Source organism: Serinus canaria, chromosome 20, assembly GCF_022539315.1.
Source record: "Serinus canaria isolate serCan28SL12 chromosome 20, serCan2020, whole genome shotgun sequence".
Taxonomy (NCBI): Eukaryota; Metazoa; Chordata; class Aves; order Passeriformes; family Fringillidae; genus Serinus; species Serinus canaria.
This window is the reverse complement of record NC_066333.1, coordinates 9,699,278-9,712,204: the sequence shown is the minus strand read 5'-3', so window position 1 is coordinate 9,712,204 and position 12,927 is coordinate 9,699,278. Positions and strand designations below refer to the sequence as shown.

Genomic DNA, 12,927 nt, shown 5'->3' with positions numbered 1-12,927 from the left:
CTGTTTCCTAGCAAATTATAGTTAGAGGTGAAGCATTTTCTAATTCAAGCCAATTTCTAGAATTATTCAAGCATTTAATTTAAGGAAAAGCATGCAATTATAGCACAGTACTTCAGAAAATTTCAATCCTTAACCAAGAAGCTGCCTTGGAGTTTCTGGGATGCACATGCCTTCATCAGAGGCTGGACTGGGAGCCCACAACAAAACCCACAAGCCAACATTCTCCAGCTTCAGCCTTGTGGCTGTGCTGTAGCAGACTCAACACTGATTTTGGCTGCTGCAAAGCTGGTCCCATTAAACACACCTACAAGGAAGCCTCCCAAGGGAGTGGGTTTCTGCCTGAATAGCAGAAGTTGCTGTGTTTAATTTAAACATTTAACATTGAGCATCCTCTCACCCCACGCTCAGAATTGATTATAAAACCTGGGATTTATGTCTCCTTCTGTCAAGGAAAATCCTCAGTGGGCAGAAATGGGGAAGGAAAGTGAAAAAGGCTGCTCCTTTCGTGGGCTCAAATCCACATGTGCTGGCCAAACCCCGTTGTGTATAATGTTTACACACATTCTGCATCCATAATCTGCCTCACTGCACTGCAGGTGCTCAGCCTGGCTCCAGGAGTGGCAGCTCTGAGCAGTAATTGCAGGTTTCCTGCAGGTTCATTGCAACCCACGCCACCAGCCACCCCCTTGATTTATTCCAAAACAAAAACATTTCTCTGGATATCAGCACACAAATTTAATTTCATTCATCTGTGCCAGGTTAGAAATTACACCTGTGAATAGGGTTTGCTGCTGGAGTGATGGGAAAACCACCTAATGTCATTTAACCCATTTGGGACCAAACCTCACTGCCATGACACCCTGGAGGACAAATCCATGGGCTGCAGGAACCAGGGGGCTTCAAGGGAGGTTTGTTTGAGATGTTTGCTCAGTGCCAAAACCAAGCATGAGGATTTGCTGCTATTTTATAGGTTGGCAAAAAGACCCACATAAACACAAGCTGTAATAATTAGCTGGAGACAGTAACACACAAGTGCACTGAGTTGGAGGGAGGGAGTGGATTTTGGCCCTGATATTTCTCCATTCCATTTTATTTAGGTGGTGGCATAAATCATAGAATCATTAAGGTTGGTAAAAACCTCTTGATCATCAAGACCAATCTTAATGGAAATATGAAAGCACCTTGGTGGTGATATCTGAACCCAGGCTGTTGTTTAGTTCCTAGTCAGCTGGGATGAGGCAAAAATCAGAAACTCCTGAATTGTGGTGCAGGGCTAGGCAGTCAGGAAGGCAGGACCAGACTCAGATGTGGAGCTCTGCCACTGATTCCAGATTCTGGGCAGAAAAGGAGCTGACTGAGGCTGTGTCTCCATCCTCTCTCCACAAACTGGCAACATTCAAAACTAATTTGCCTTGTAATGATTCCCATCTAATGTTTTTACAGAAACAACAGTGAAACGTGTGATTCATGAAGAGAAAATCAAAGGTGCTCACAGGGTGTCCCTGTTATTATCAGCACATTTTGGGCTCTGTCTGTGATCAAATAAAGCAATGGCAATGATGATCATTGCTGCTGTCACCTGCAGCTCCTCTCCAGCACAGCCTGCCCATGATCAATAGCAGTGCTCCTGCTGAGCCCAGGCCAGCCCATCCCCTGGGGCAGCAGGACAAGGAGGTGCAGCAGGTCTGGATCTGCTCCTGCTCCCTCCTGCTGCAGAAACACAGCACAGGAGAGCCCCTGCAGGTTGCTGTGCTGTGATTTGCACTGCTGTGCACTGAGTTGAGCAGGACAGGGGGACAGGAGTGCTGTGTGCAGCAGACACTGGAGGGAAGCCCTTGCTTTGGGGAGAATGCCCTCCTGATGCAGCTGGAGGTGACAAAAGCAAGGGCACTTCTGCTCTTCATGAACCAGAACCATGACTTCAGATCCCCTTGCCTGTCCTGGACAGTGGATCTCCAGGAACTTGGGGTGACATTTATTTGTTTCCATCTTTATCAGCTCCCTGGAGCCAGCAGGATCATTCCCTGTGGCTCTCTGGTGTGTGAGCAGTTGAAGCCCCATCTGTGAGGACACCCTGGCTGGAGGGATCCCCTCCAGATTCCATGGGGCTGAGCAGAGCAGCTCCCTAGCAGGCAGGAGAGGAGGAAAAGTGTTTTCTCCATGAAATAACTGTCTCCTGGAGGAGCTATAATAGCAGGCTATCACCTGGTGAGGCTGGTGGGAAGATGGGCAGAGCCCTGTCAGTGAAGAGTGATTCACTGGAGAACTGTTTTACAGGAGAACTCGCAGCACTAATCACAACTTCTCAGTTGCTAATGGCTGAGAAGAGTTAAATGCAGAGTAAAAATAGCTTCATGTCTTCTGAGTCTTCCATGAGCATGGCACTTGTGAGGAAGTCTGCAATTAGCCAAACTGAGAATCTAAAGACAAAAGGATTTGACTTATCTCCTTGACTTTTAGCACTTGAAGAAGAAATTCAGCCTGTCAGGAAGTGAACATGAGACTATTGCACCTCTCCTGGGTTAGGGGCATCACCTTCTCCAGATCCTCTGTGACTGGGTCAAAAGCCAGACAGGATGAGGAGTCACCCCTCAAGGAGTCAGCCCTGTCTCCAGCTCTCTTCTCCCTTGCTCTGAGGCTGAGGCAGCCAAAGGGCTGGGAGCTGCTCTGGCTCCAGCAGAGTGCTGTGCTCCCCTCATGGGCTGCAGGAGGGAGGGGACAGCTGTGACAAGACCCTGCAGTTTGGTTTGCTGTGGGTAGGTTGGGGGCTGAGGGTGAGATTGTCACAATTTCTGTCTCTATTTGCTGTCAAAATCCGCTCTAAACCAATTTCGCTTAAATTTGCAAAATTGCTTCTTCACATCATCCCTTTTACATCTTGAAGCAAGTGTGCATTTGATCAAAATCTTTCTTTTCATACCTCCAGCTCAGGCTGTGACATGTCACGCAGCTAATTCAATAGCTACACATGCCCTTTTATTCCAATAAAAGATGAACAGATAAAGTGATCTCCTCGTATTGCAACACAAGATGGATTTTATTTCTTGCAAGTTTGCCCTTTTTCAAGCATATCTCAGATCTCTTTATATGGCAGACTATCAATTTCTCCTTCTAGCTGGCATATTAGGCTCATCATAAAATGTGTTTGCATACTTATCAAGGGAAGCAGAGAGGCTCACAGAGGACAGGGGTGTATTTCTGAGCTCCTTGGAGGGGCTTCTGGGAAGTGAAGATCTCCATTAAGATACAGGTAGAAGCAGGTGGGAGCTACACATCTTCCTAAGGCAGCCAAAGCTGAGTCCTCACAAAGATGAATTTAGGCCTTGCTGCTCACTCAGCTCATTTGTCAGTGGTTCCTGAGGCTCATCAGTGCTGTTAATTTGTTATTCTCCCAGTTATGATCCATTGAGATGTCTCAAGTGCCTCTCTTTCTCCAGGGAGACACTCAAATGAGACACCCCTTGAGACAAGATTGTTTGGGGACAAGTTAAGAACTCCACAAAGCTTTAAAAATAACTCTAAAAATCCTTTTAAAATAACTCCTGGTATTTATGGTCAAAATCCCACATTTTTTTATATGCCCCATATTGTTATAGGCCCCAAAATAATTTCCAAGCATTGGCCTTGCTGTACAAATTAAGCTGTAGAGGTGTCAGAAAATGTTGCCTGTGGACTTCTGCCCTCTAAAAGTATTACTTATGCAAACAAAATCCAGGCAGATCCTGCCACCCTGACTTCAGCTTGACTTTTGGCTTTTAATTCTTGGATTTCACAGCTCTGTGCCTCCCTGGCAGAGGAATATTTCTCCTTGCACTGAGGTCAACCTGCTCATCTTGCCAGCATAGCTCCAGGTAAGGCAAGGGCTGTAGGTGAATCTCACACAGTATCAGAGCCAAGCTGACCTGTGGCTGCAACATTTGCTGAAGGATCAGAGCAAATTCTGGAGAATCAAGGCATTCAAAGAAATAATTTTGTTGATTGAACTCTGTCCAGCTGCCTGCCAGTTCATCTCACAGCTGCTTTTGTGGAAGTTTCTGTCCCTGTTACTCCACTTTGCCACCTGGTGAAATATGACTTCCTTTGGTGACATTACTGAGGAAGAAGAACTCCATCTAATTTTTCTAACCTATTTCACATCCTTGTCACCAGTGTGGCTTTGCTGATGTTTAGCAATTTCCTGTGTGAATGCATCCTTCTACCCAAATCATTCTCCAGAGTTTTTTCCTCGGGCACTCAGGCCTGGATTCGAGGCTGGGTGGGCAACTTCTTCTGTTCTGCTCTAAAATCATGTACTGCACTAAAAATGAACTTGTTTTGGTTTCCACATCTGTACACATGGGCTTTGTAAACAAAAGAGAAAAACTGTAGCCTGGGCTTAGGGAAAGAGGAGGCTCTGGAGTGACCTAATTGTGGCCTTCCAGTACCTGAGGGAGCTACAAGAAAAATGGAGAGAGGCTGTGCAAGAGCTGGGGTGACTGAACAAGGGGGAATGGCTTCAGACTGACAGAGAACATGTAGAGATTGGACATCAGGAAGAAATTCTTCCCTGTGAGGTACTGGGGCCCTGGCACAGGGTGCCCAGAGAAGCTGTGGCTGCCCCTGGAGCCCTGGCAGTGCCCAAGGCCAGGTTGGAGGGGTCTCTGTGCAGCCTGGGACACTGGAAGGTGTCCCTGCCCATGGCAGGGGGTAGACACAACCTTTAATGTCTCTTCCAGCCCAAACCATTCTCTGATTCTGATTCAGCAGAGTTTCCTGAGGAGCCAGTTACCAATTCCAGCAAAGACACCACAGGATCACCCCTTTGCTTTGACATAAGGCTTTGGAATGATATTCACAGGACAGGGAAGACAAGAAGCAGAGCAGGGAAGTCTCTAGAAGCAAAAAATGAAAAGATGCTGCAAGACCAGACACTGTTTTCTGTAAGATGAAAAAATACAACTTATTTTTTTAACAGTGAAACAGTTGGAAATATTTTCCCTTGGAGTCAGAACAGATTGTCTGTGATTTATGAGAATCTTTATAATGATAGCTATTGTCCAGAGAATTCCCCTTCTCAGTAAACATCTTCCCACTAAATCAACCAAAGATTTATTTCCCATAAGCTGGGCTCTTTTTTCTTCTTTTTTCCCCACATTACTTCAGTACCTGCAGCTCCCCAAACACCTCTGATGAGACTTATGGGGAAAAAGATATCAGGCATTGAATGCAGCCCCAGTTATCACTGAAAGGCACTGAAGGAGCTCCCTCTCTAACACAGGATGAAAGGAATAAACTTCCCTGGACATTTTTTTTTTTTTGTAGATATATTTTTCTTTATCTCTTGCATCCTTTGGTTGTTTCCTTACTGTTTAATTTAGAGCAGTCCCAGGGCTGCCCTACATCATGGAGCCTCTGGAGTTGGGGCTTTTACCTGGTGATGGGAGCCTTTTCCCTTGGGTTGGGTGCAACAACCTCTGAGCCATATCAGAAAAAGGAAATGAAAATCCCTCTCCAGGGACTGTCTGCTCCCTCTAACAGGCTTAATACTGGTTTTGTCCTCTCTGGCTCAACATGCTTGAACTGAGAAATTGTCTGGGTAAATCTGGCCAGAAATCAGCCCAGTCTGAGGTGTGAGATGTGGCTGGGAGGTGCCAGGGTGGGCACAGGGCAGGGAGCTGGTGCCTCTGCAGATCTGCTGGGTCAGCAGAGCTGCACCTGCCTCAGAAACCAAACACCACAGGCAAGCCCATGAGTGATCCTGACAGCTTCCTGGCCACAGGAGTGTGAATAAACCCTTCCTCTGAGTCATCAGAGCAGCAGGTCCTGCAGTGACATCAGTGAGGAAACAGGATAGGAGCTGGGCTTCTCCAGGCTGAGCTCAGGCTGTGCTCAGGCAGCTGCAGGGCAGGGATGGAGCTCGGCAGCCTCAGCAGCCTCTTGCTCTTCCTCCTGGTGATGATCAGGAGGGACCTTGTCATACCCTCAGAGGCTGCAGGGCAGTGTCAGCACCCTCTGCTCACACAGGGACAGGGCTGCCAGGCTGGGTCCAGGAGCAGCCCAGGCTCAGGAGCAGCCCAGGCTCAGGGTGTCAGAGCTTGAAAAAATAGGAGGATGTGGGCTCTTAAAGGGAAGAATAGCAGGAACGAGCCAGATTACAGAGAACCAATAATAGACATTTGCACAGGTCACAGCATGCTTTGGAAGACACAAAGTGCCAAGTTTTTGAGTTTGAAATGTCAAAATCAGTGTAGGGAGTCCCAGGAAAGTTTCCACTGGGAACATTTCTGGTGCTGAGCATCCCTCAGTGCTGGCCTCCCTGGAAAAGGAAAGGGACTTTCTGGGTGCCAGGGACCAGGGTGAAGGGTGTCTGAACACATCCTGTTGTTTGGTGACACAGAGCCAAGGAAAAAGCTCTTCCAGCCCATGGCATTTCCAGCATTTAATAAAAAAGCTCACACCAGGAAAGAGCACAAAGCATGGCCAGGGCTTTTTGTGTTTCCTGAAATCCAAGGCGTTTAATCAGGATCTGTGAGCACTCCAAACACATGGGAAGGTCACTGGGAAGAGACAGTAAAGAGCATTTGGCTGCCAGGGAGTTTTGCTGTGCTGCCTTTTCCTTGGCATTTTACAACTGCCAGGCCCACAGAAACTTTGGAAAACAACATCGACTCTTTGGAGGAGGGCTGAGAAAATGAGGTTAATCTGCAGATTGAGTCCTGAGACCTCCTGAGAGATGCTGGTGCGGTGTGTGAAGGGGCTGGGCCGGGCTGGAGCGCTGCTGGCAGGCGGGGCTGTGCTCCGAGCGGGCACCTCTGCGCGGAGCTGTTGGGAGCGCAGCTGGCAGAGCCGCTGCAGGCTGCCAAAGCAGACCAAAGCCCTGGGCAGTGAGGAACAGCCCACCTGCATGTGCCTGCTTGGGGCTACCATGCAGGGTCACAGCCACAGCGAGTGCAAAGTTTCCATTTAAGTCCACTGTCCCTTTTTCTTGTATTTGTTCTTGGAATAAACCCCAGGATTTCCCAAGAGAAACCCTGTGTGCAGCACAACTCCTGCGTGGTGAGCACTTGTACTGCATATATAAAGACAAAATGCATTTATGGCGATGAGGAATCAGATTTGGGCTTGTTGCAGTACCAGCCCAAGGGACCCCAAACTCCTTTATCTCCAAGCTAAAGCAGCTGGTATATCCTGTGTGTGTCCAGTTAATGCATCACTCTCTGATGTTTGAGACAAATACCCCCAGGTCTGTCAGCCAGCACATCCATTGTCTTAGAAGGAGTTTTGCCTCAGTAAAGGACTGAATTTGACCATGTAACACACAGAACACAGGACCTGTAAAAGGTGCCTTGACACCTTATTTCCCAGTCCTTCCTTCCCAAAGACTGATCCTTCTTCAGAGTGATTTCCTTTCCAATAGCACCATACACATCACAGCGTGTCCTGGGTTTTGGGCTGCCTTTTTCTGTTTTAAAGCTGCCCAAGAACACACATGCTGGGGTGTGTGATCATTGCTCTGGGCATGCCTGTCCACTCTGCCAACCCACACACCGACGTGCTCACACTGCAGAGACTCAGCGGGTGAATCTGCTGTGAAAACCAGAGTCAATAAATTTCCTGTGTATCAACCGGTTTGATTTAAAATACTCTTCTGAAAACAGTTCAGCCAAAGGCAGTAAATATTGTTTATTGCTCAGCCAAACCAACACTTTATTTTGCAATAAGTTGAGTGTAGGAGTGCCTGTAAGTAATGATCCAGTCAATATTGCCACCAACAATGCTGATCAATGTCTCTTTTTCTACCACCCCTTTCTCCCTCACTTCCTCGCTTTTCAGGCACAGCATGCCCCAAAAAAATCCCTGTACACTCCAGGATTTTACCTTCCCAACTCATCTTAGACACTCCTGACTTTTAGGGAAGAGCCTGTCTGCAGTGAGCCCACTGGGAAGTGATTTTAAAGGCTTCCATCAGTCCAGCATCCCTGCCACACAAACCTGCTCCAGCAGGGGTTTGGGGCTGGGTGCTCCATGGGAAAAAGGTTGATGCTGTCTCTTAGCACCAGCCTCTTGCAGAGCTTTCCCTTTACTGCCTCCCGTGTCCTTCAGAAAAATCCCTCCCATTGAAATCGGGCAGGAATAAGATTAACAGGAAAAATTCCTAGTGACTGGAATCACCTGGAAAAAGAGAAGATGAAAAATCCTTGAGTCTCCATAAAAGGGGAGTGAGGCTTCACATCTGGGGCACAGTGGGATCCTCGGCTCCAAGTCCAGGCAGTTCAAATAGAAGAGGTCTTTGGGTGACATTTCCCTGCAAGATTTTAAGTAAATGCCTTGCAGTAACATTTGAGATCAGGCGTTTTTTTAGTTTCCATGATTCTTTTCCTTTTTTAAGCCGCAGACACACACACACAAAATATATTAAAACGAGCCCAGATTAGCTAAAAGGTCGGCTGGTTCCGAAACAAACACTGGGGATTTATGGTGGAGGCTTTGGAGCGCCAGAAGGAAGCGGTTCATGCCCGCCTCTGCCTTGGCTGGGAGCGTGGATTAAAACCTTGCTGGGAGCAGGAGTGAAGGTGAGAAGAGATGCTTTTGTCATTCATTTTGTAGAAAGGGAATTCACAAATCCCTCAGGGCATGCGGTGGCAGCAGGGAGAGAAAAGAGGTGCTACACGGAGAGGCAGGAAAGGGGTGGGAAAGGGGGGAATATTTTGGGTGCCTTCCTTGGGCAGGTTCAGCCCCTGCCTGGGGGAGAGCAGAGCTGGCCTCAGGCTGGACCAGCCCAGGTGAGGACAAAGGGGAGCACCTGCTTGGGCAAAAACTTTGTGGAAAGGTGGAGAGGTTGATCCCTGCCTGGGGAATGCAAAGCTGCATCCCTGGAGACGAGCTCTGTGCTCAGCACCCTGTCTGTGAGAAACAGAGCTGGCTGCTCGAGAGAGTGAGAATCCTTCTCGTGTGCCTGAGGCAGGTTTGACAAGGAATTATTCGAATTTATTAAATTATTAAGCTCATATAAATGTGCTGCTGAGACCTTTCCTGATGGGAGCACTCAGCCCATTTTTGGGGTGGTCCCTACCAACTTTTGGGGTAGTGCCTTCCCTGTGCACTTTTAGGAAAGGAGAAATTTGGCCAGTACAAACTGCACCAGCCTGCTGAAATGTTGATTGTAGATCAACAGCCACATTATTTCCAGGTACCTGCTCTTTCAGTTTGCAATTAGAATTATTTTTAAATTATGTCTCTTGATACACCCTGCCAGTACTTGGCATGGAGGGAAGGTGGAGGAGGCAGCACATGGAGCACTCAGGAAGAGCTGCTGGGGCAATTCTCTCCTTGTAGCTGTGCCTGAGCATTGCCTGTGTGCAAAACCCAAACCAGAGCATTTCTGCAGACAGCTATTGATATAAACGTGCACATCCACACTGCAAAATTAGACCAGCAGATGGGTATCTTGTTTGTGGGAATAGCAACAGCTTTTCACAAGGCCAAAATGAAGTTACAGCACCAGAAGGGACAATAACTCTTCGTTAGAGATGAAGATCCCAAAGGAACTCTCCTAGTGAATCTGTAGAAGAGCTGCTTTAGTCCATAACTGTGGGTTTGTGCTTAAATCATGGGGCTCTGAGCTCCCCCCAGCCTGGGGGTTGAGGGCTGGGGCCAGTGGGCAGCCAGGAGAAGGTTTGCATCCCAGCTGCAGCTCTCCTTCAGCACACCCCACCAACTTACCTGATGCTCCACTCTCCTTTCCCAGGATAAATCTTCTTGATCCATCCCAAAACCCTGTCCAAGGGTCAGGAGCAATTGGGGAGACCAGCTGGGAACAGCAGCTCTGACAAACTGCTCTCAACTAATAGAAATTTCATAAAAAAAGAGCTTAAATGGAAGGAACATTGGTGTTAAGAGATTATTAGTCATTCTCTAAACTAGAGTGGGATGAGTGCCGGAAAATATTTCTCTCCAAATTGGTATGAATAACAAGACTAAATAAATCTGATTTTGGTTAGTCTTCCATGAGGTTCTTATTGAATGGATGTAAGAGGAGAAAAACTGGGGGGAATATTGACTCTTGGTGGATGGCTGGGGAAAGTTTGCTGCTTGCATTCGTGAGCTGATTGGATTGACTGAAAATTAGACACCTTTCATCAGCTAGGTAAGAGCCTGTGTGAACACAGAGCCCACTGGAAACAAGGTATTCAGCATCTGCAAATAAACAGGAAAAATTATGGCTGTCTTTGGAAAAACCAGTGATGCCCTGAGTGGGATTTTCCTCCATCTCCTCTCTTCATTTTTAAAGATTTTTCTCTCAAAGGTGATGGAGTGGACAAACAGCTCACCAGAGTTCTACAGGGTGGCTGAAAGGATAACCCTACCGCAGACCACTCTTCCTTTCCCTGTGGAGGATCCATTTGTCACCTTCAGCATCACCACAACACCCCCACAGCCCCTGTCCCAGCAACAGGGAAGCTCATAGAGGAACCCACATCCCCAAATATGAAGATATTAAGGGAAAAGTCACTGATAGGGACCAAAGGAAAGCAGGTGTGCCATGGCACTCAGGGTGTCCTAGCAGGTCAGGGCACAGGTAGGCATTTATAGTTTCCCCCTTCATTTACATGCATTTATCCCAGCAGCAGCAAGAGCTGAGTGGGTATTTGGCAATCGGCAGTACCTACAGATGTACAAGAGTGTCAGAGCACCCCTGATGCCTCTCCTCACCCTGTGGGGATGAAGGAGGGGGCTCAGCCCCACGAGCAGCCCCTTACCAGCCCTCAGCTCCCAGCCGTGCCTCTGTGCCTGGTTTAGAGAGGGATGTGGGGGAGTCTCAGCGGGGAGGGGCTGTGCAGCCCGGCCCGGGACCTTCTCCCTCCCTGTCTCCCTACACGGGCCGGGCTTTGGGGACCGAGCTGGGGCTGCAAAACCCCTCTCGGCAGCGGGGCCGGGGCTGGGCTGCAGTGAGCGGCGGGGAGGGGCGGCCGGGTGTGTGCGCACCTGTACCGGGGTGTGTCGGTGTCCCGGTGTGAGTTAGTCTGTCCCGAGGTGCCTGTCCGTGTCTTGGTGTGTGTGCCTGTCCCGGTGTGTCCGAGTCCCGGTGTGTGTGTCCGTATCCCGGTGTGTGTGTCGGTGTACCAGTGTGTGTGTCCGTATCCCGGTGTGTGTCGGTGTGCCGGTGTCCCGGGGTGTGTGTGCGTGTGTCGGTGTCCCGGTGTGTGTGTCGGTGTGCCGGTGTCCCAGTGTGTGTGTCCGTCCCGGTGTGTGTGCCCGTGTCCCGGTGTGTGTGCCCGTGTCCCGGTGTGTGTGTCCGTATCCCGGTGTGTGTGTCGGTGTGCCGGTGTTCCGGTGTGTGTGTGTGTGTGTCCCGGTGTCCCGGTGCGTGTGTCGGTGTCCCAGTGCGTGTGTCCGTGTACCGGTGTGTCTGCGTGTCCCGGCGCGCGTCTCGGTGTGTGTCGGTGTCCCGGTGTGTGTGCCGGTGCCCCGGTGCGGTGCGGGGGCTCCGCGCAGCACACGCACACACACACACACACACACACACACACACACACACACACACACACACACACACACCCGTGTGCGGGGGAGCCGCAGGGAGGAGGGATCCGGGGCCGCGGGCGCTCGCACGGAGCGGGGGGCGCGTCTCGCACTCGCACACGCGCGGCAGCCCCGGGACCGCCGGCTCCTCCCGCCGCATTAAAACCGGCCAAGTTCCGCGCCGGGGGCAGCGGCGGCTCCGGGCGGCGCGGCGGCTCCGGGCGGTGCTGCCCGGCGCCGGGGATGCACCCGAACGCCACGGCCCCGGCCGTGCCCGCGGGGCCGCTGCAGCCGCACCCCAGCGGCTATGCCAACGCCACCAACCGCTCCGACCTGCTCCCCAAAGTGCCCGACGAGGAGGACCTGGATGTCAACACCGACATCTACTCCAAAGTGATGGTGACCGTCATCTACTTAGCTCTGTTCTTGGTGGGCACCGTGGGCAACTCCATCACGGCGTACACGCTGGTGCGGAAGAAGTCGCTGCAGAACCTGCAGAGCACCGTGCACTACCACCTGGCCAGCCTCGCCTTCTCCGACCTCCTCATCTTCCTCCTCTGCATGCCCATCGAGCTCTACAACTTCATCTGGGTCCATCACCCCTGGGCTTTCGGAGGGGCCGTTTGCAAGGGCTACTACTTCCTCCGGGACGCCTGCACCTATGCCACGGCACTCAACATCGCCAGCCTCAGCGTGGAGCGCTACATGGCCATCTGCCACCCCTTCAAAGCCAAGAGCATCATGTCCCGCAGCCGCACCAAGAAGTTCATCAGCTGCATCTGGATCGCGTCCTTCCTGCTCGCCATCCCCATGATCTTCACCATGGGGCAGATCTACGGCAAGGACCGGGATCCCGACTCCCTCATCTGCACGGCCATCGTGGACACCTCCACGCTCAAGACGGTCATCCAGGTGAGGAGCCTCCTCCCCGGGCTGGCCCAACTTCGCGGAGCCGGGCGGGGCAGAGGGGGAGGCTGGAGCGGGGTCCGGACAGCCCTGGCGGGACGCAGCGGCCCGGGGTGCTCTCAGGAGGGATTTGTGGGGGTCTCGGCTCCGCTGGCTGCCCCCCTCCCCGCACCCTCCACGCTGAGCAGAGACCTTGCACCGGGGAAAATCCTGCTCCGTGCTTAATCCGGCCCCTTCCGTGCCCCGAGCTTCCCGTGTCCCGGTCCGGAGCTCCTGGTGACCGATCATGGCCAGAAACCCCCAAATCTCCACCCTTTCTCTGCATTTTCTGCATCTCCCCCTCTTCTGCTGGAAAGCGGCCAGCAAGTTCAGGGGAAATAAAACCATCTCTCCCCCTCTCCCCGTTCTTTGTGTTGATCCCGAGCCCTTTTCTTCAGTGTAGTGACAGCTCCTAATTTCTGAAAGTTTCAGACACAGGGTGTAGCATAGGCTTCTGAATAGGAGCTGCATGGTGGAAGC

General features: G+C 50.7%; 1 protein-coding gene across 1 annotated transcript in view; it reads left to right on the top strand.

The window, feature by feature from the left end:
- Positions 1-11,745: 11,745 nt before the first annotated feature.
- Positions 11,746-12,927, top strand: part of NTSR1 (neurotensin receptor 1) — a 53,481-nt gene continuing 52,299 nt past the window's right edge. The window contains exon 1 of the mRNA XM_018917143.3: positions 11,746-12,414. Coding sequence (XP_018772688.2) covers positions 11,746-12,414 — 669 coding nt within the window. The remainder of the gene's footprint in view (positions 12,415-12,927) is intronic.